The 20939-nt window shown below is 56.9% G+C and overlaps 1 protein-coding gene across 2 annotated transcripts in view; it reads left to right on the top strand.

Annotated features, from left to right (window-relative positions):
• The window catches only part of TTC7A (tetratricopeptide repeat domain 7A), a 117567-nt gene that overhangs the window by 66796 nt on the left and 29832 nt on the right, over window positions 1-20939 (top strand). For both annotated transcript variants that reach the window (XM_081833504.1, XM_081833505.1), the window contains exons 12-15: window positions 4144-4261; window positions 5314-5371; window positions 6483-6555; window positions 8298-8458. In XM_081833504.1, the coding sequence (XP_081689630.1) occupies window positions 4144-4261; window positions 5314-5371; window positions 6483-6555; window positions 8298-8458 (410 nt within the window). The remainder of the gene's footprint in view (window positions 1-4143; window positions 4262-5313; window positions 5372-6482; window positions 6556-8297; window positions 8459-20939) is intronic.

Here is a 20939-nt window from a genome sequence, read left to right on the forward strand (position 1 = left end):
AAAAAAAAAAAATTTGAAATAGGCTATCGGAGAATAGGACAGAAATATCCGAGTATGTTGCCCACAGCGGGGGTGAGTACTGTGACAAAGAGTAGGTTAGTGGGTATATGTGTGTCCTGGACCATGGGTAGAGAGTCCGAGGGTCTGCCCAGCTGGCACAGGGGACTGCACAGGGCTGATCCTTGTGTAGAGTCTCCTTTTCTGGAAGATTCAACCAATGACAGATAGAAATCAAATAACTAATCATAATGGCTTACATTTATTCAAACACTGCTCTGAGCATTCACTGTGTCTTACCTCATTCAGTCCTCCCAGCAACTGAGGTCTGTCTGTGAGGCAGACACTTGTTGCACTATTTTACAGAAGAGGGAACTGAAGCACAGCAAAGCGAGGGGACTTGCCCAAGGTCACACAGTTAGTAAGTAGCCAAACCAGGATTTGCGCTCAGGGAGTCTGGCCCCAGTGCCTGTGTTCTTAGCCTCCAGGCTGCCCTGCTGTCTGCGTGGAGAGCTTATTCATAAGTGTGGAACTGATTCTGGACTTGGGTGGGCTTTTAGTACTTGAGAACAAAAATGACAAAGCCACATTCTCAAGGGCTTTAGGATTGCCACCTGTGTCTTAGATGAAGGGGAACGGTGCATTGTGTGTGTATGTATTTGTGTGTGTGTGTGTGTTGTGTGTGTGTGTGTATATATATATAGTATATACAATATATACATGCACAAATTTTTAAGATATATTTAAAATAAATGTAAATTTTGAGTCTGTTTTTGTTTGGGGTTTTTTCTTGTTTTTGATTTTGTTTTTTGTTTTTGTTGTTTTTTGGGTTTTTTTGCTCTGATACCATTTTTTTTCCTTTCACTGGCCAGTTAGAGCACCGATGTATATTAATACCATACGTTATCATAGCGTATATTGTCATACTTACAAGAATTGATCATTTTTTTCCTTCATTATCCCTGCAGTGACTTCACATGCAAAAAGCCTGCTTTGTAGTAGGTAATAGAAACCAAAATAGTGTTGGCTATGTAGGAAAATGGTACATTCACGCTTTGTGTATGCGCTGCCGAAGTGAGCACAGTACATTCAAGCTTTATGAGTTTGATTTGAGACAGATGCTGACACTGTGCTTAAACTACATGGACAAGGCTGGCAAGTACTGGCCGAGGAAGGCTCTTGACCTGGGGGTCAGAGTGGGCCACAGGTTGGACAAGCTAAGGATGTATGATTGCACCTTTTTTTTTAAGATGTATTTATTTGAGAGAGAGAGAGAGAGTGCACAAGTGGGGGGGAGGGGCAGCGGGAGAAAATCTTCATGAAGACTCCCGGCTGAGCATGGAGCCCAGTGTGGGGCTTGATCCTACAACCCTGAGATCATGACCTGAACCAAAACCAAGAGTCGGATGCTCAGCTGACTGAGCCACTCAGGGTGCCCCTGTTTTCACTTTTTAGAGAGAGGGAGAGAGGGGGGTGGGTAGGGGCAGAGGGAGAGGGAGGTTAGAGAATCCCAAGCAGGCCCCACACCCAGAACAGAACCCAATGTGGGGCTTGATTCCATGACCTGGAGATCATGACCTGAGCTGAAACCAAGAGTCGGACACTGAACCAACTGAGCCACCCAGGCGCCCCTATTTGCACTTTCAGAGCTAAAGTATGGTGAGCTCTACTAACCCAGAATATGATGTGTATGAACTGGAGAGTGACTTTTCCCTGTTTGCCAGTAACTGTTGAGCTTTGTTCCCAGCACCTTCCCTACATGAGTTACAAGAGATAGAAGCTGGCGTTTGCTGAGTAGAAGGACATGGTCATGGGAAGACTGTATATACATGGATGCAATAGGTTTCTAGGTTCTATAACTTGTACTTGGTGGTTTATAAACCAGCCTGCTCCTGTTTGAATGGGGCGTAACGATGCCTAAAGACAGTGTATGAGATGAGCTGCATCAGCAATGGGATATTGGGTGGGGGAGGTGCAGTTTGCTCACTTAACCCTTTTCTTGGTGACTCCTGTCCCCCCTCTGCCATGTGTCTTAGTCTTCCTTGGACAACCACAGCCACATGATTGTCCTTCTCTTGGAGCTCCACTAGCCCCATGCCAACATCACACAGTGGAGCCTTAATTAAGAGCCACCCTGTCGTATGGGGTCAGCCTGCGGGGATTACATTCAAATTCACCCGGGCATCCCCCTCCCTTGTCATCGGGGCTCCCCAGTTGGGCCCATCACAGAGCCTGCTGCTGCAGAAGCCTCGGTGGAGGTCTGTGCTGAGGAGCAGTTGGAGGGGAAGGGGTCCAAGTCTCCATTTTGCAGAAGAGGACCTTTGGGGCACAGAAACTAAGTGATTTGTTCCAGGCTCCGCAGCTGTCAGGTGCTGGGTGAGGACCAGAGCCTGTGTCTGGGAGCTCATCTTTCAGTGCTTTTCTGTCCACCTGGCTCTGACTGTAGGCCCCCAGGCCCCCCCAACCACCCCCACTGCCCCAGGGCCCGCTGGGCCAGGTGCTGCAGGACACGGATCTTAGCCGCTACAGCCGTGGGCCCGCCTGGCCGGCCGAAGCTGGGCAGCAGGCAGCAGAGGGGTTTCCTGAGCTATGGCCTCCCCCAAACCTTGAGTCCTGGGGCCTGATGGTGTCAGAGCTTAGGTCCTTAGACTCCCTACTCCTCTCAGTGACCAGCCCCCCAACCCGGAGGTGGCCCGCTGCCCAGGCCAGCAGCCGGAGCACCGCCATGAGGGGGCTGGAGCACTGCCCTGGTCAGCATGCGTCAGGCGGGCTTAGGCAGGGATGGTGGACAGGCCTCAGAGGGATTCAGCCCCCCCCGCCATCTCTGTCTGGGCTGTCAGCTCACATGCTCTGCTTCCTTGTGTTTGGGTTCTATTGCTTCCCTTCCGGGCACAGTGGGATCTCTGCTCCTTGAGCCCTTTTCCTGCATGGAGCTTCCCCTGGCTGTGCGCAGAGGGCAGGCTTACCCAGCTCCCCTCCGCTGATGGCCTCTGTCTCAGGGTCTCAGCTCCGCATTCCAGGGATGGAGGGGCCACCGGCGCCCCAGCTGTGGCCAGTGGTCAGGCCACAAGATGCGCAGAGCTGCCCCTCTCCTGCCAGGATGGGGTGGCAAGGACAAGAGCGGGGCAGGAGCCACCCTGGCGTGAATGCCAGAAGCCGACTTGGGTCTGAATCTCACTCCCCGGTTGAATGTAGCTCCTTGATGGGCCTCTGCCGGGGGCAAGATGCCCCACACAGGGGGCCGTGACTGTGACGTCTGGGTGGCAGTGGGGCTTTCGGCCCCCGAGCTGTGGGGTGGTGCCAGTCTTGGTTCTCGGTGGCACTGATGTCAGTACACAGGCACAGGGACGGACGACGTTCCTGGGCCCTTAGAGGCCTGTGGGCCGTGCGTGGGCACGGCGGAGACCCCCCAGCTGTCTCCCGCCTCCCTGACCGGCCTGACCGCTGTGGGTGCCCCAGACGGCTCGTGAGGACTGCCTTGTGCGTGCCCCTTCGTGTCACGTGACACGTGTGATGGCGTGTGCCCACGTGGCCTGCATCGGTTGGTCCCTTTCCAACTGGAGCAGTTCTTCCTGCTCCCAGGACAAAAACAACCTCGGGCCTTTTCCCCCTGAGAAGTATGAGCTCCCCGTGTCCGGGCGTGAGCTCACAGACAGAGCCAGAGTGGCAGCCCACCCATTCTGCAGGGTTGGCGGTGTCCCCAAGACCCAGGCCCAGGGCCCTGCCTGTCCCCCGGCTCTGGCTTCCCTCTCTCTGCTGCACAGGGCAGGCGCAGACAGAAGCCAGATGGTGAAAGGAGCTGTCACAGACTGGCCTGGCCCTGGGTCCCTGCTCGTGGCAGAGTAAGCTCTAGGGAGCTAGGCTGTCTCGGGAGAGGGAAGCTTTTCCCTGTGAGAGGCCGTACCCTGTGACACTGAGCCCAGGCCCTTGGGTTGCAGGGAAGAGGTCCAGGGAGTCGCTGACAGAGGAAACAGCCTGATTTCTTCCACTTAGTGGCGGTGTGTCTCAGACAAGCCACCTGGCCTCTGGTCACACTGCCCACACATGAAGAATTGCAGTCCTGAGTGTCCCAGGCTGGTGACTGAGCGACCTGCATGCCGAGGCCAGGAAAGCCCTCCCAGTGACCTGCGCCTCTCCTCTTTGCAGCTGGAGGAGGCAGAGCGCTTTGCCATGGTGGTGATCGACCTCGGGGAGGAAGCCGGGGAGTTCCTTGCCAAGGGCTACCTGGCACTGGGCCTCACATACAGCTTGCAGGCCACTGACGGTGAGTGCCAGGGTCCGGAGCCTCTGCTTGGGGGGCCTAGGCTTCCTGGTGGCCTCTCGGGTATCTCGTCCCACCAGTGCCCACCACCCCCTCGCCTGGCACATCTCCAGTGAGTACACACACTCACACACCCCTCAGTCCCATTTCCACTCTTTTACCCAGCCTTCATCACTCTCACACATGCCCTCTTCATGGACGCACCCTTCAAGGCCCAGCCCCAGCCCCTCAGCAGAGCTGATCCCCTCCTCTGGAACTCCTGTGTGCTCGCAGTCTGTAATATGCTGCCCGCCTGGGTCCCACAGTGTCTTTATCCTGTTTTGCTCTTACCCTCAGCACTGCTGTGTCCTTCTGGGGTCTTTTAAACTTCCCTTGACACATGGCACAGTGCTGGGTACACAGTTGGTCTAATTTATACTTGTGCTTGGAGGCTGGATTCCACTCTTCCTGCCCTGAGCCTGGCATCCTTTCCCGAAGCCTGCCAGCTCAGCCGCGTGGCCCCCCAGCACTGAGGCAGCCCACCTACTTCTGTGTGCTTGCAGGCAGGGGAGCGATGGGGTCCCGTGCAGACTAAACCTGGAAGAGTAATCTGACCAGGGCTGGGCTGGGACCTGGGTGACAGTCATTTTAAAACTTACCAGGTGGTTCCGTGTGCCGCTAAGGCTTCAAATGCCTGCCCTTAAAATTTAACACTGAAAAATTGTAAAAATGGTTAAAAAAGAGGAGGCCTGTGGGTAAGTAAGCCCAAGGAGGCAGGCATCAGCCCATGGAGCCTCTCTCAAGGCTCAGGTAGCAAAGAAGGCAAAGGAATGGAAGGAGCTGGTGTGCCAAGACACATGCTGGGAAGCTGGGGCCAAGCGGACACCCCACACCCTCCCCCAGTGACGAGGGTGGTGGGCGGCAGTAGTCCAGAGCTGCTTGAGTGCAAGCATTTGCCAGATAGGGCCCTCATCGGGCCTCTCCCTGCAGAGCTTGTGTCCCCGGGATGGGGCAGGGCTGGGTCCGCAGCCCTTCAGCAAGCCCTCATGGCTCCATCTCCGTCTTGTCTCCTGCAGCGACTCTGAAATCCAAGCAAGATGAGTTGCACCGGAAAGCGTTGCAGACCCTGGAGAGGTGAGGTGGGGCCCCGGCCCAGCAGAGGCACCAGGTGGCACATTCATGCGCTTTATCTTCCTGGACCCTCTGCTGGAGGCAGAATGAAGGTTTCTGGCCCCATTTTATTGACAGGAAACCAGGGCTCTGAGAGCTCCCGCGGGAAGCAGGGACAGGCCTTTGGGGTTGGGTGGGCAGGCTGAGCCTTCGGTGATGGTAGGGTGCCCCCAGGCTCAGCCCCTCCCCTCTGGAGCTCAGGACTCTAACGTGGGAATCAGAGCCCATGATTGTTGTGAGAATTCTGTGAGACAAAGCTAGAAAAGCACCTTGCGTATGTGCCTTAAGTATAGCAGGGGCTCAAAATTGGTGTTTGCCTCCTGCCAGCCCCTCTCTGACTTGAGGCCTGTGAGGACCCCCCACACCAGTCCTCACAGAGATTTCCTGGCAGCCAGGGTCCTGGAGGGAAGGAGGGAAGGGATGCCAGAGAAGCCCCTCCCCTGTGGTGGCCCTCCCTCCCTCCCTCAGACCCATCCTTGCTAAGCCCCTGCCTCCTCCATAGCCTTGGGCCCCACCTGAGCATCCTTCTGCCCGCTCCTCTGGCCCAACGCAGGGCTCTGCCCTCTGAGCCCTGTGGGTCTTACTCCCCCCGAATACTGCTGTGGAAGCTGCTGGCTTGGGGCCTGCCCTAGACTCCTTGTGCCATCTTTATGGGAACATATTAGCACATCCAACCCCTCTCTGGGGCAGGTTGTTCCTGAACCCAGGGAAGTAACAGAGTCCCATCCGGGCCAGTCCCCACTGAGCTACCAAGAGCCAGCACTTCATTCCCAAGGCTTCTCTCCCAGAGAGGCCATTCCCAGTCCCTCAACCTGCAGGAGTGTTCCCTTCTGTCTTAGGGTGGGGAGGTCAGGCTCCAGGCTCTGTACAAGGCCACCACAGGGCCTCAGCCAGCTCTCCTGGAGCCTGCCGCCCACGGGCTGCTGCCGCCATCCTCCCCCGCCGGGCACCCTCTGAGAACCCCCGACATATCGCCCTGCAGCACCCAGCAGAGGGCTGGCAAGCTGGAGGCCCACGTCACACAGCGGGTGCTCAGTCCTTGCTCACTGACCTGTCACTCCCTCTCCCCATACAGAGCCCAGCAGCTGGCACCCGGTGACCCCCAAGTCATCCTCTATGTCTCCCTGCAGCTGGCCCTCGTCCGCCAGGTGGGTTGTCACATTTCCTAACTCCCAGGTCCCTGAGGGCTGTGGAGCTGCTCCTGCTTTGCTCAGCCACGTGACCCTTTGCAAGGGACTTGACCTCTCTGAGTCCCTGTTTTCTTGTCTGTTGAGTGAGCACCTTCGTACTGCACCTCCGAGGGACCCAGTAAGGATTGAGTCAGAGAATATGGTAAAGCCCATGGTGGACAAGGGATTATTCTCTGCCCTCAGGCCCCCTTGAAGAGTTCGGTCTCCTGAGAAGTTGCTGAGTGACCGCAGGAAGCATTTATGTCCTCACCTTCCACCAAGCTTTCCCCATGGGGCTCCTGACTTCCAGGTCCGGGGTGAGGCCCTTGGAACCTCTCCACCACTCTCCCCAAAGAACATCACTCTGCTCTGGTGTTCCAAAGAACACAGGCACAAATACCTGAGAGCACTTTATTTTTAGCCCTCTATAAAAGCATCGGTCCTTCTCTTGCCAATCAACTTCATGATAAACCTTCGGTGATACATTTTTTAAAATCTTGAATTATTCAGCCACCTCTGATGAATGGTGTCTGTCCTCCCAGAGAGATGGCGGGGCCAGGCCAGTGGAGCCTGGCACTCAGTTTCCTGGGGGACCCCAGATCTTGGGAGCCCCAGGGAGCTGAGGACCCTTGCATGGGCTCTCAGCTAGACCTGGCCCACCTGAGTCTGATAGCCGCCAGCCTATCCTGCTCAGAGCACGTGACAGCTGAGTAATGACAACTGTGAGTTTGGATATTCGGCCCAGGATAATGGGCTTTACCCTGCAGAATCACGGGCAAGCTGAACCAGTGGCCACGGTAACTTGGCTTCCTTCCCTTTCCTTGAACTTTCCATAAAAGGAGGTTCCCGTGGGCGGAGTCCGGGCCTGGCACTAGGCCTCACCGCGTGCGCAGAGGCTGGGGGGAGAGCAGGCCAGGGACCGAAGGCCCCAGCTGGCCTGCACCACAGGCCCCCTCGGGGAGCACAGGCGGCCCATGTCTGAGGTGTGGTAAGGAGCAAGACTTTCTAGAAAAGACTCCCGAGGTTCCTGGCAGGATAGGGCCCCGATGTGGAGAGAGTTGCAGGAGCCGAGGAAGTCTCCAGCCCCGAGAGCATGAGAGAACACAGCCCCCAGGATGAGAAGGGAGCGTCTTACTGCTCCACGGCTGCCTGGGCTCTGGAGGCTTGAGGAGGGACAGGCATGTCTCACACACGTGCAGGACTGTGCAGAACGTTCTCTTACGTCATCTTGCCCTCGCGGCCACTGGCACAGGCAGGACCGTCCTCCTCATGTTGTAGCTAAGAACTGCAGCTCAGAGAGGTCACCCGAAGGCTCCAGCTAGGAAGTGGCAGGGCTGGCATCCATGCCCCCACCTGACCCCAGAGCCGAAGCTCTGGCCACGGTGGGCCTCTGGGTCGGAAGAGGCGTTTGTGTGTCAGCCTCCATCCCTACATGCACAGGTGTGGAGGAGAGGCCACCTGTAGGTCTGCACACAGGGACCTGGGTGGCCTCCATAGAGCCCCGCATCCACCCAGATCCTCTGTGCTGCACCATAAACCTGCTCCTCTTTACCCCCGAGCAGCAGCTGGCTGCCCGAGCCTGACTTGGGACAGCAGATCCCTCTCACCGTGGTACTTAGGGCTGTGTTTTCTCGTCAGAGCACCAGCCCCGCCCCCCAGAATCCTGGGGGGGAAGGTTGGGCCTTGGAGAAGGTCACTAAGCTGGCAGTCTTCTCGGGCAGATCTCCAGCGCCATGGAGCAGCTGCAGGAGGCCCTGAAAGTGTGCCGGGATGATGCCAACGCTCTCCACCTGCTGGCGCTCCTCTTCTCGGCCCAGAAGCACTACCAGCATGCCCTGGACGTGGTCAACATGGCCATCACGGAGTATCCCGAGAACTTCAAGTGAGTTTCCTGTGGACACGGCTGGGGGCTGGGGGCTGGCCTGCCGCAGACGGGTGCCCTTGCACACCCCCACCCTGCCACACACTGATTAAGCGCCTACTGCATGCACACCCCCTGGCTGGAGGGTCAAGGTGGGGCAAGGCCCCGTGGGGTCAGAGAAGGGCTCTGGCGTTGAGTGCCAGGAGGCGCCGGCGGGGAGTGGCGAGCTCTGTGCAGCAGCTGCGGGCCCCACGGGGGCTACGTGGACCACAGAGGAGACTGTTCAAGTGCACATGCTCGAGCTGCTTCCACCCCGCCCTGGGCTCTGCATCTGAGCCACATGGGGACACTAACTTGTGTAACTTAATCATAACCCTGGCACAGCCAGCCAAGGATGAGCTTCTAACGCTGGCTGGGCTGGCGGAGGCCAGGTGAGCCATCTCCCTGCCTCCAAGCAGGCCACGGGCATTGGGGGAAAGGGGTTCTCTCCTTCCAGAGCAGTCCTGGCCTCTCCCTCCATCCTCAGCAACTCCACATCCCCCCCACCAGGCCACACTGCCTAGATGCCCCTCTCTTTAGAGCAGGGTTCACGCTGCATTTGGCCCAGGCCATGGTGGGTGTGGCAGGATGAGACTTTCCTGCCCCCACCTATTACATGGAGGACCCACTGCCACCCAACCAGGACACTGGGGACCAAGAGCTGTGCTGGGCCAGATGAGGCAGGAGGGTGCGTTGCTCTGCAGGAGGGAATGAGGAGGTTTGTCATCTTTGGATTTCTGCCCTCTTCCCCCAAGGCATGTGACACTGGGTATAATAGACCTTGTTTCTCTGATCCCTGTGAGCCCAGGGTGAGGGGACCCTGAGCACCCCCATTCCCACCATATTCCCCCTTCGGGCCTGAAGAAGGGCTATTTAGAGCCAGCCAGTGGCTGTCTTGCTTCAGAGAGCAGAAAGAAGCATGGTGCTGGCTCCCTGGAGGGGGGCTCACAAAGCATCAGGGGAAATTGGTGGGCCCCACAGCCGTGTTAGGTGATAAAGGGAAGCTGCAATTATCCCAGCCCAAGGAGGTTCCTCCCTTCATGTGCGGAGCCTGGGCATCTGCCTCTGTCCGTCCCTAGCTCATCAGGGACAGAGCTGGCTTTCCTGTGCCGTTGGCCTCCTTCAGAGGATGCCATGGGTAGCTTTGCCTGCAGACCTTACAGGATGACTTTGTCCTCACCAAGGCTAAGAAGGGTGTTTTGGGAGCAGCAGAGAGCCCTTATGGTAAGCTTCCCAGTGTGCCCCACTGAAGAGCAGGCCCCAGTGAATAAAGCCAAGGGCGGCGTTCCCCCTGCAGGTCAGCCCTGCTTCTCCTAGTCCACACTGAGCCTCTGCCCACAGCACCCTGACTCCTGACCCTTCCTGTCCTCTGCCGTCCTGTCTCAGGTGGGGCTCAGGTGCCCACAGCCAGGTGTAAGCAGAGCTGATGCATGGCCAACTCGACAGAGCCCATTTACATTCAGGAGATGGCCCCGACTCTTGGCCTCAGCCCTGCATTTGGGAGATTACTAAAATTGAAATCAGTTCCCTTGTAAAGGCATGTAGTTTAGGGAATACTAAAACATAAAATAGTGTGTGTGGACAAGAGATGAGTTCCCTTGTCTCATTAATCCCAAGCACAATACAGCAACACCTACTGTGTAGAAGTTTATTTTTTTTTTTTTACTTCTAGTGAAAATATACACAGGACAAAGGTCCTCCTCTCCCAGTACCAGTTACCTCGCTTTTTCCCAAGCTCCACTCTCATGACTGTCAGGCAGAGTCTGACCCACTGCTGCCAGCCATGCGTGTGCACGTGTGTGTGTGGACACACGTGTGTGTGTGGACGCACGTGTGTGTGTGTGGACGCACGTGTGTGTGTGGACGCACGTGTGTGTGTGGACGCACGTGTGTGTGTGTGTGTGTTTACTCTATTGTCAGGCTTTGATGGAAACAAAAACTGTGCGGAGGAAAATCTTAGACTCCTAGAGTGGGAGGGGTTCTGGCCCTGCCCCAGGTCAGAGAGTGTGTCCCAAGAAAGAGAGGCTGGGCCTGCCATCAGATGTTGTTTGACCAGCCAGTCCTTTTCCCAAGTGCAATGTTACCTGCCAGTGGAGACTATCTGGGAGCAGAGGGGAACAGAGCTGTCCTGATGGAAATGGGGCAGGGGATTCTCATGCTGCCCACCTGGCCCTTCCTCGGGCCCCCAGTCCCAGCAAGGAGCCTCCCATTCCAGCGTCTGGCATCTTGCTGCAGTGTCTCTTCCTAATTTTGGGCCGAATGCTTTCCGCTGGCAGAATCACGTCCCCTGGCCTGATGTGGGGAGGCTAACGGCACTTTCTCAAAATGTGCTTGAAGCCCACAGCTTGTGGGGAAGGGAGGAGTGTTGGGTCTGGAGGGCAGCGCTCTGGCTCTCCCTCAACCCCCAGCCCACCTCAGGGGAGGTGCCTCCTGGGCTCCTGGGCTGGGTGAGGAAGCCCCCTTCTGGGTGTGCCCTTCTCCTCAAGGGTGCTCCCTCCCTCCTGCCCCCACCTCACTCAGGGGCCGACTCCTTCACAAGGAGATGCTTCACTCGCTGAAAGTGTCTTCGTGGGGGGGTGGGGAGAGGTGGTCCTTGCCGAGGTTGGTGACTCCCCCTCGTGAGGCCCATGGGTGGGCTTCTGGGCCTCCAAGAATGCCTAGACCTGAACCCTAACAGTTGTGCCTATGTGCCTGGGTCCAGGGAGATGGCTTTCACCAGATGCTCTATGGAACCCTAAACCCAAAACAGGTGACAAGCCCCTCCCCAGTGCAGACTGTGTTCGTGGTCAATTTGTAGGATAACTGTGCCCCTCTGTGTCACCTGTGTCCCTATTTCTGCTAGCAGGAGCCTTCTGAAGGGGCAGGTTCTGCATGAGAACAGAGCTGCCCCATCCAGACACCACAAGGTCACTGCTAGGGCATCAGGAGCTCGGGCCATGGGGCTGGCAGCAGGGAGACCTCTCTGAGGTCCAAGCCCAAGGAGGGAAAGAGTTTGAGTCCCAGCCCTAGGGTTCTTCTGTTTTGTGTCACTGCAGAAAGGGGACCAGAGCATCCCATTCTCCGTGGTGCCTCACTCTGCAAAGTCTGCCCATGTGGGGACAGTAGGGATAGAGAAGCAGTGGCAGATTCTTTATCTCGAAGCCACCGTGAGCCCCTCCCCTCCAGGGCCATGAGGACCCCTGTCTTGATTGAAGCCAGGCCTAAAAGGCTACAGAGCTAACTAAAAAAAATAAATAAGGGTGCGACTGGCCTCCTAAACTGTGAGACAATACATTTCTGCTATCTTTATTTTATTTTATTTTATTTAAAGATTTTATTTATTTATTTGACAGAGAGACAGCGAGAGAGGGAACACAAGCAGGGCGGGTGGGAGAGGGAAAAGCAGGCTTCCCGCAGAGCGGGGAGCCCGATGCGGGGCTTGATTCCAGGACCCTGGGACCATGACCTGAGCCGAAGGCAGACGCTTAATGACTGAGCCACCCAGGCGCCCCTTCTGCTATCTTTAAAAAAAAAAAAAAAAAAAATCAACCCTTAAAAACAATACATATATACAGGAGGTTGGGAGGGGGTGTGGAAAATCCCCTGACCACAGCTCTGTCAGAGTGACCATAGAGCGTGACCACGGCTCTTTGCGAATAAGGCACAACTGGTTCCCCACAGATGGGACGGCAGAGTACAGAAACGTGTGGATTAGCAGGAAATGTCACTGAGCCCGTTACTGGCCAGGGATCGCTGAAAAATGTCATTGCTCTTCCCCGGAGACTGCGCCCTGCTTCTCTAGCCGCTCCCCGCGCCGGAACGAGCGGCTTGAGGCTCCAGCTGTTGCCACAGCAGATAGGTCACTAGCCGGGCCAGTAAACACCATGGCTGCAAAACAAAACAAAATCCATCCCCCTTCAGCCTGGCCTCCGTGTCCCCAGCGAGGTCTCCATGTGAGAGCCCGAGGTCTGTATGCCACCAGGAGCCCCCCCCCCCCGCCCCGCCCTGACCCTGAAGGCTGCTCTGAGGGGCTGAGGCTTTTCAGAGGCTCTTGTCGTGCGTTGGCTCCCAGCGGCTGTCTTAGTGAAGGAAGACGCTGAAAGGCCAGCGTCGAGGGAGGAGGGGGTCTGGCACGGGGCCTGGGGGGGGGTGCGGCCAGTGGGCGGAATGGAGCCCTTTCCATGTGAGCTTCTCCCCATGTGAGGGTCACAGTGGGGCTCCTGCCCTCCCGGTCGTGCTGTCTCTCACCTGTGCCACCTCCAGCGGCTTGCCCAAATGCCACACCCTGACATCTGCCCTACCTGCCTCTGCCTCCAAGGCCTGTGGCGAGGCTCAGACAAAAGAGGGTCTGGCGGTGGGTTTAGAAGCGTGTTCGAGGGCGGCAGCGTGGAGGGGTCTGGAAGGCAGCGCACCAGCCGCGTGGGACCCGAGGGCGGGCTGCGTAGTGGGCGCAGAGCTGGGGGAGGGCGCCGTTCGTGCCAACCCCGGGAGGCGCGGGCAGAGGCGGCAAGCCCCGTGACAGGTGTGGGAGCTCCTTAGCTGCACAGGAGGCCACCGTTCCGCCAGGCAGGCTGAACACTGCTGGAGAAAAACCCAGCCCTTGTGGAGCTGAACTTCTGAAAATCCCCCCAAATTCAGGGATTAGAAAGCAAAGCAAAGAGGATCTTGATTTGCGTGCTGCAGGATGACCTTTAGTTAACGGAGCTTGGGTTTAAAAGGCAGAAACATGATGAGGCAGAGACCGACGGCCCCGCGGGAACAGTATGAACTTGGCACGGGGGCAACCAGACACGTTGCGCAGCGTCCTGAGATCCTGAGGGCTTCCCACCAAGTCCTGGACACATGTGCTGGCCGGGCCGTCCCTGGCCGGCCTGCAGGGGGCCTCAGGGGGGCAGCAAACTCCCTATTTAGAGCCGGTGTCCAAGCCAGGCCCGGTGGGCCGGAATGTGCGTGGTCTCGTCCTGTGTGAGCTCCGGGCTGCCTGTGCTAGTCCTGGCCACGGAACGCAGCTGGGAGGCTCGGGGCGGCTGGGCGGTGGGGGGGGAGGGGGGGGCAGGGGTATGGGGTCAAGGGGAACAGGCCACTGATAAGCATGGCTTCTGAAGCTGGGGCTCCAGGGGCCCTGGTTTTAGGTAACAGATTCCTTGTGCTTTAGTCAGTGCGCTTGTAGTGAAGGTCACCATGGTAACCAAACAAAATTCCTAGGCTTCATGATGGGAGCTTTCCAGTAACCAGTCTGTCAGTCACCGCCCCCACCCAGACCTGGCAGCCGGCCAGACTGGTTTTGAAAAACCCAGACCATGGGTAGACTGGCGGGTGGCAGCGGAGGCAACTGGCAAGACCACCTCCTCCCGCCCCACCCTGGGGGTCCCATTAGGCCCTTGCAGGAGTTTCCGCCCGGCCCAGCCCAGGTCCCGTGGGACTTGGGAGGTCCTAGGGGATGGTGTGGCAGAGCCCCCAGCGCAGGAATAATGCGGCCCTCTCTGCAGGCTGGAACTCGCCGTGTGTAAACAGACTGTCGCACAGCCATCTCCCCCAGGAAACCTAGGCTGTTTTGGAAAATGTTCGAGCTGATAACTAGGCTGAGCTGGGGCCAGACCTTGGCTGGTTCTGGCTGAGGCTAACTGTGGCCTCAAGGGCACCTCTCTGATCTACCTGGCCTGCCTCACCTTTTTCTCAGGTTATTTCTGTTGGTGCCTTCCACTAGGCAGAAGGATCGGAGTCCCGGGACTGTGTTAACATTTCTGACTTAAACCCATTGTGTTTATTGGATGGCTCTTATTAAGGACTTGTAGTAGATCAAAAAGACACTTAAAATACCAACACCCACACTCCAGTGAGGGGGCTGGAATCGAAGGTATTAGCACAAACACAGTTTATCACTTTGCCGGATTCGTTACACATGTCTGGCTCGAACAGCCCCCCCCACCGTGAGGACAGGAGCCAGGGGTTAAACTTGCAGGCCCTGGGGCTGAGGGAAGTGCTAAGCCCGGCAGAATGACTGGCACCAACGCTTTCTTCCCCAAAGGTCAGTTCCTCATCAGCTAAGCTGGTTTGACATTCAGCATTTCCCTTTGCTGTTGTTCTGTGGAGCCTCCTGTGATCTTGCTCCGTGGGACACTACAGTCGGGGGCCTCGGTCTCCCCCTGCCAGTCTGCTTATGCTCAGACAGGAGGGTCGATGACCCAGCTTGTTTGGTTTCAGGAAGAGAAGGAAAGGAAGGTATTATTTGCAGTGTTTTTTGTTTTTGTTTTTTTCCCCAAAGTTATTCTTAATTTGTTTTGAAGTGATTTTAGCTCTTTGTTTCCTGATCCTCACTCCCTCATCTCCCAGCCTACAACATTTGCGGGAGGCAGGCACTGCGGCCCAGCCCCAAGACAAAGCCTTTCCGCCCCAGGGAGAGAGGGCATTCTTGCCCATGAGGCCCGGCTGGCCTCCCCTCTGCAGTGGGTGGTCTTTGGGTCCCCCAGGGTTCTGCTCAGTGGTCAGAGGTTACAGATCAAGACCAAGGTGTTTGCTTCTCAGTGATTTACACCAGGCTGGGACCCTACCTTTCTTCTACCTAGACCTTCTCTCTGGAAGTTCCTGAATGGTCATGGAAAGGCTCTGCAGGGTTTGTATTCTTATCTGTCAAGATCCTGCGTTTGTGTTTGGAGAGTCAGCTGGAGATAACTGAGGTAGGCGGCAGCTGAAGGAAGCAGGGCCTGGAGGCCTGCTGGATCAGCCGTGGGTCAGCACAGATAAGAATGCCTAGCCATCCAGCCGGCCACAGGCGTGCTTAGGTGCAGGCTTGCTCTCAGAAATGCCCTGAGGCTGTTCTCCAGGAGGGGCAGGGCCTTTGAAGCAAGGAGGGGCTCATTTCTGGAAGCAGAAGCTTGCTGGCTGTTGATGTTTCATACTTCAAAGTTAGTTCATTTTGAATGAATTCATTAAGAGGTGGTGGATCAGTGTGAGCCTCAAAAGATGAGGGAACATAGGTCAGTTAATGCTCCAGACCCAAGGGGAAATCATTGGTTTTTAGGGCTAAGAGCCGCCGTCAGGGTCGCTTCCATGTTGGGGGTTAGTCTCTAGGAAGGTGAGAAAGCTGGGCTTCACTCTGGCCTTCTGCCTTTCAGGGAGGTCACCTGTTAGAGTCACTTTAAAATAAGACCCTCAAAGAGCATGTGTGTGAGTTTAACCAGTTATTTTCCCTGGTGGAGTCTCCCAAAGGCGTGGAATTTGGAGGAGTGTGTGCGACGCGTATCGCCCTGCACCTGCCTGGCTTCCTGGGCCACTGGGTAGAGCCAGGTGTTGGAGCCAGATGACTCCAGCCTGAATGGGGGTGAGGGGGTGGCCTGCTCCTTCCTTGCCCCCATCCCATACTAGGGGTGGGGCGTCCGCACCGGCTCCAAGCTGTCACCCCTGCTGGGCCAGCCCACCCGTTCCACTTTGCCTAGAAGCCTCCCACCCCTCATCCCGGTTGGTCAAAACTGAAACCTGAACTACTCAATTGAGCACTGGATTCTCTTCTGGTTTGTTTCCTGATTGCCTTAGATACACTGTTTGAACTTCCCCTTTGGAGCAGAGACCGTGGCCTACGCCCTGCCCCCGCCTCCTCCCTGCGGGGGCCCCACGGCTAGACGCCCAGCGCACCCCAGTAGACCCTCCGACGGGTAGACCGTGGGAGTGGTCTAGTTCGTTGCTCTGGGGGGAAGGAGGGACCCCACACAGATGTTGGCGTCTTACAGCCTTCACTCCACTTACCCTGTTTTCTTGCTTGGGTGTGTTTATTTTCTGCTCTTTACAGCCCTCCTACTTGAAAAAACTGGGAAAGCTAAAAGCTAGATGGTATCTCAAGGCCAGACAGCTGGCACAGGGCAGAGAGCGGGGGCTAGAACCCAAGCCAGGTGGCAGGCAGGCTGAACAGCCCTGAGAAGCTTGAACCCCATGAGCTTTGATGATAATAAGAGAGCAGTACGCCCAGTGCTTGCTCTTGGTGGCAGGCACTACTCTGGACACCCCACAGCTTTAAGTCCTCATCTCCTCAGGGACCCGGGGAGGAAGAACAGCCGCCCCCCGTTACTCCCACTTCACACAGGAGGGCATAAGTGAGCAGCTGTACACGATCAGGCCTGGGTAAATGATGGCAAGTGGGGCAAACCTGGATTGGGCACTTTATGAAGTGCGAGCCCCCCGCTAGGCCTTTCTGCACATTTTTTCCCACAGAAGAGCCCCACCCCCACCCCCACCCCCGGGTGTACAGATACTGTCATTCCCATTTTACGGATACAAAACTAAAGTTCTGAGAAGGTAAAAGGACTTGCCCTGGAGGCCCCATGGCTAGAAGAAGGGGAAACCGGGGTTTGAACTTGGGTCATCCGACGCGGAGCCTGCTTCTCAGCTCCGAGTCGGACGCGGGGCGCGGAGGATGGGGCCCACTCCTTGTGTTTCCCCATGCGGTGTGCAGGCTCTGGCCTCCCGGCCCTGGGAAGTTAGACTTTACGGAGGCGTGGCCGCCTGACTCAAAGAATAGCCTGCTTTTTCACTCAATTATGTGTTTTCTGTAAAAATAGAACTCTTCATTAGAACAGCACGGCACAGCCATCAGGCGGAATTACTAATTACTGTCCTTTAAAGAGATAATTCCCCCTTGGGTGCATTTGCCACACCTGTCGCCATCCCCTCCCCCACCGTGGGGGCTCCCAGGATGCCCAGGAGCCAGACGCACGGGGCTGGTGGGACCAGGAAGAATGGACAGTTCCACGGGACACTGCAGCCTCTCTTCCTTGGACTTCTCCCGCAGCTCCCCAGGCCTCCGTGAGCCCTTGTGGCTCAAACTCCTTCTGTTATTCAACATTTGTTGAGTGACGTTAGGTCCGTCGCTGGGGATGCAAAGGTAAGAAAGACGGGGTCCCCGCCGGACACAGGGTCTGCTAGGGAAGACTCGCAGTGATGGCGTGGGCTGGGGAGACCTGGCTTGTAGGGTGGCTGTGCGCCAAGGCTGCCTTTCTAGGGCTCTGTTGCCCTTAGTCCTGCCAGCAGGCCTTCCTGGGTGGTGCCGTGACCGGACGGTGCCGGGGCCTGGGTGTGTACCTGCTTTTGTCCGGTGCCCACGGCTGTTTCAGCACCAGGTCCCGTTTGCTGGGGAGTGAGCCACGGGCCGGAGGTGGCTGCGCTCGGGCGTTTACTGCATGTGCTGCGTGATTTTTTTTTTTTTTTTTTTAAGATTTCATTTATTTATTTGACACAGAGAGACACAACGAGAGAGGGAACACAAGCAGGGGGAGTGGGAGAGGGAGAAGCAGGCTTCCCGCCGAGCAGGGAGCCCGATGCGGGGCTTGATCCCAGGACCCCGGGATCATGACCTGAGCCGAAGGCAGACGCTTAACGACTGAGCCACCCAGGCGCCCCTGTGCTGCTGCGTGATTTTATAGGGAGCCGTTTCCAGGAAGAGGAAAGGGAAAATGTGGACCCATTGTGCTTGCGCCCCACACAGCCCAGGCCCTTCCCTGCAGCCGCCTCTGCTCCTCACATACTCCCCTAGCACCAGGAGCTGGGTGCTGTGGGGGGCAGCCAGGGAGGAGACGCAGGAGAGAATGATCCGAGGCTCCTGGAAAGGGGGAAATGGACAAGATGACCTGTGACCCCCAGACAGTGCTTGCTTAGCTCCAGCCATCTTCCCAAAAATATCCCCTATTTACTAAATAATTCTTTTTCACAAATATTTTTTTTTTGGAAGGGCTCATGTACCCAGTTTTGAGGATGTGCACCCTAAGATATCTCTTTATGGCAGTGGGAAAAAATGATCTGTCTTTGCCTCAGGTGGGAATGGCTCCAAATCTTAATCCTTTTGACAAATAATTAGCAGGCTGATCCTGCCCCAGGGCCAGGGGCCAGGCAGGGCCCAGGACGTGAGGGAGGAGGAAGAGGCGGCAGATGCCAGGCAGACCGTGCATCCCCCAAGAACTTCCTCCGTCAGCCCCTGGCCCGAGTGGCTGGGCAGATGGGCAAAGATGCTGTGTGGGAACACACAGAGACTCCAGCCTCGCTGGTCTGCGTCTTCCCTCCTCCCCAGGAGGAGGGCTGACCCAGAGGCAGAAAGACCCTGCAAGGCTGAGGTGCTTCATGGTCTAGCAGGGGCTGGTCCTGTTCAGGTGGGCCGAGTGCCTGCCTGTGCCCCCAGGGTGCTGGACAGTGCAGGTGACGCAGGAGGTGGCAGGTCCCCGCCTTGACCAGAGCACGCGGTGGATGAGTGTGTGGTGGGGACAGTGGCTGAGGGAGCCCCGAACCTGGGCATGAGGTGGCCAGAGTGGACTACCCAAGCTCTGGTGGCATTCTTAGGGAGGGCGTGAGCTCCTGGAGAGTGGCCTTGTGGCCTCACTGGGCCTCCCTATGAGGACCAGGGTGCACATGCCACTTCGATTGGATGGAACTGTGGAATCCAGGACCCAGGACTCCTTCGGTAGCCCTAGCAGCCTCCCCCCTGGGGTGGGACAGAGCACATGGTGTGTTTACATGGACTCTTGCTCCTTCCTCTTCCCCAGAGAGAACACTCACTTTCACATCTGACTTCGGATGCAAGGCGTGGGAAGGGCCCTCAGTCCTGTAAGACCTCGGTGTTTATTCCACACGGGCCTCCACAGCTTAACAAACAGGAAAGTGCCCGCAAGAGGGGGTTACGGCCACGGCTGCTTCACCTGGGCCTAGTCGGCTGGGCCTGCATCCACCCCCTCCACTGCACCCTTCTTCAGCCCCAGGAGCCACGAGGAGGACCACCTGCCTTGCCAAACAGGCCCCAGAGGTCGGGGGATTTCTGAGAGCCTTCCAAGGCACGAGGCCTAGAAACCGCTTTGCCGGGTCTGCTAGGCCTGCAGTTTGGGAGCAGGAGTCCCTTTCCCCAGCCTCAGGGCCGGCCTGTGCTTGAGGACTGAGTGCAGCTGTGCGTTTCTCAGCGGCTGTGTTTAGGTCATTGCAGTTCATCTGGTGGGAGACATCACTCCTATTTCACTGGAACCTGTGACATGCCCTGCTGGGTGACAGTGGAGCTGGGACTTTGGCTCGGGTTTCTCACTCTGGGCCAGTGTGCATCCACTCTGAACGACATCACCATGCAGGGTCAGTGGTGTGGCCGTCCCTCTCCCAGAATGGCTCTCGTCAGGGTGTGAGAGGGCCCATAGGGGCCCATATCCCAGGCCTTCCGGTCTCAGGGACACTCCTTGGTTGTGCTTTTGGCTCTGCCCGGGTGACTGTCCTCCTCGATGAAGACCCCGAGTCCTAAGGAGCCAGACGCCTTCACGTCCTGCCCAGAACTCCCCCTGCTCCTCCCCAGGCCCTGAAAGACTTGGCTTCCAGACAGCTAAGAACGGACTCGGCCAGCACTTTGCTCATTGTGAGACACCATAACCCACTCTGCAGTGATGAGGCATCGAGCAGATTCCTCCCCTCCTTCCTAAGCAGGACCCAGCAGTGGGAAGTGGTGGTGTCAGAAATCAGATTTAACACGGATTGCGAGACCCTGAATGTGGCCAGATGATCGTACCAACACACATCTTCACAGAACTAAGCAGACACTGCGTGCTCACCTCTGTGCCGGGCCCTGGAGAGGCGGGGAGGACCCTGACGTGGCGGGAAGCAGGGCCCTGGCCGACGAGTCCCTGCCATCCAGGTGGGGATGCGTGGCAGGACACAGGACAGAATAGATGGTGGTTTTCCCATCTGTAGGCAGGACTGGCCACAGACTGTTTCTAGATTATCTGAATTTAAAAATGCTCGATAGGAATGTATCTTCGTGATTAAACTCATAAGCCTATGTGGCAAAAAGATGAGTATATAGATAATGTACATAAATAGATAATATCTAGAGATACAGATTATGTAATTAAGTGCCAAGTAAAGACTCCTGACTATTCAGAGAAGGGCAGCGGTGGTCATGCTGGGGCTTCTCTGAGGAGGACTAGAACCACTGAATTAAGACAGTGGGTTTTTTTAAAGTCTCAGAATCTTTTCTTCAAATGATGTTTTAGATTTATTCGGTATATGAAACAGGCCTGCCAGGGGCTGGGCTGGTTGAAGGGGTGGGGAGCCCAGGCTCGCCCCCCGCATCCCCCGGCCCCCATGGCCAGCAGCTTCCCCGAAGCCCTGCCCGGAAGCACCGTGTTCGGTGAGGCTCCGGCGTGTTGCGTGGGCTGGGAAGTGTTGCCCACCGGCCACAGTGGCCCACCAGCGCTCGGCCAGCCTTCTCGTACTGTTGTGGGAAGAACCAGGCCCCCCGTGTGTCCCGGCACACAGGATAGAGAGGGAGCCTGTACTTCGACAGAGGAGGGGAGGGGAGGGGAGGGGAGGGAGCCCAGTGGTGAACTAGAGGCATGCCGGCAGGTGTGCAGATGACCAAGTCCGCCATAGTGAAGAGTATCCTGGAGGGGTGTGTGTACAGCCCCCATGGGGACATACGGAAGGCCCGAGGGTGACCTCTGCTTAGGAGCTGGAGGGGAAGGGTGTGTCCCCA

Source organism: Leptonychotes weddellii, chromosome 10, assembly GCF_054177405.1.
Source record: "Leptonychotes weddellii isolate Sample4059 chromosome 10, ASM5417740v2, whole genome shotgun sequence".
NCBI classification, from domain to species: Eukaryota; Metazoa; Chordata; class Mammalia; order Carnivora; family Phocidae; genus Leptonychotes; species Leptonychotes weddellii.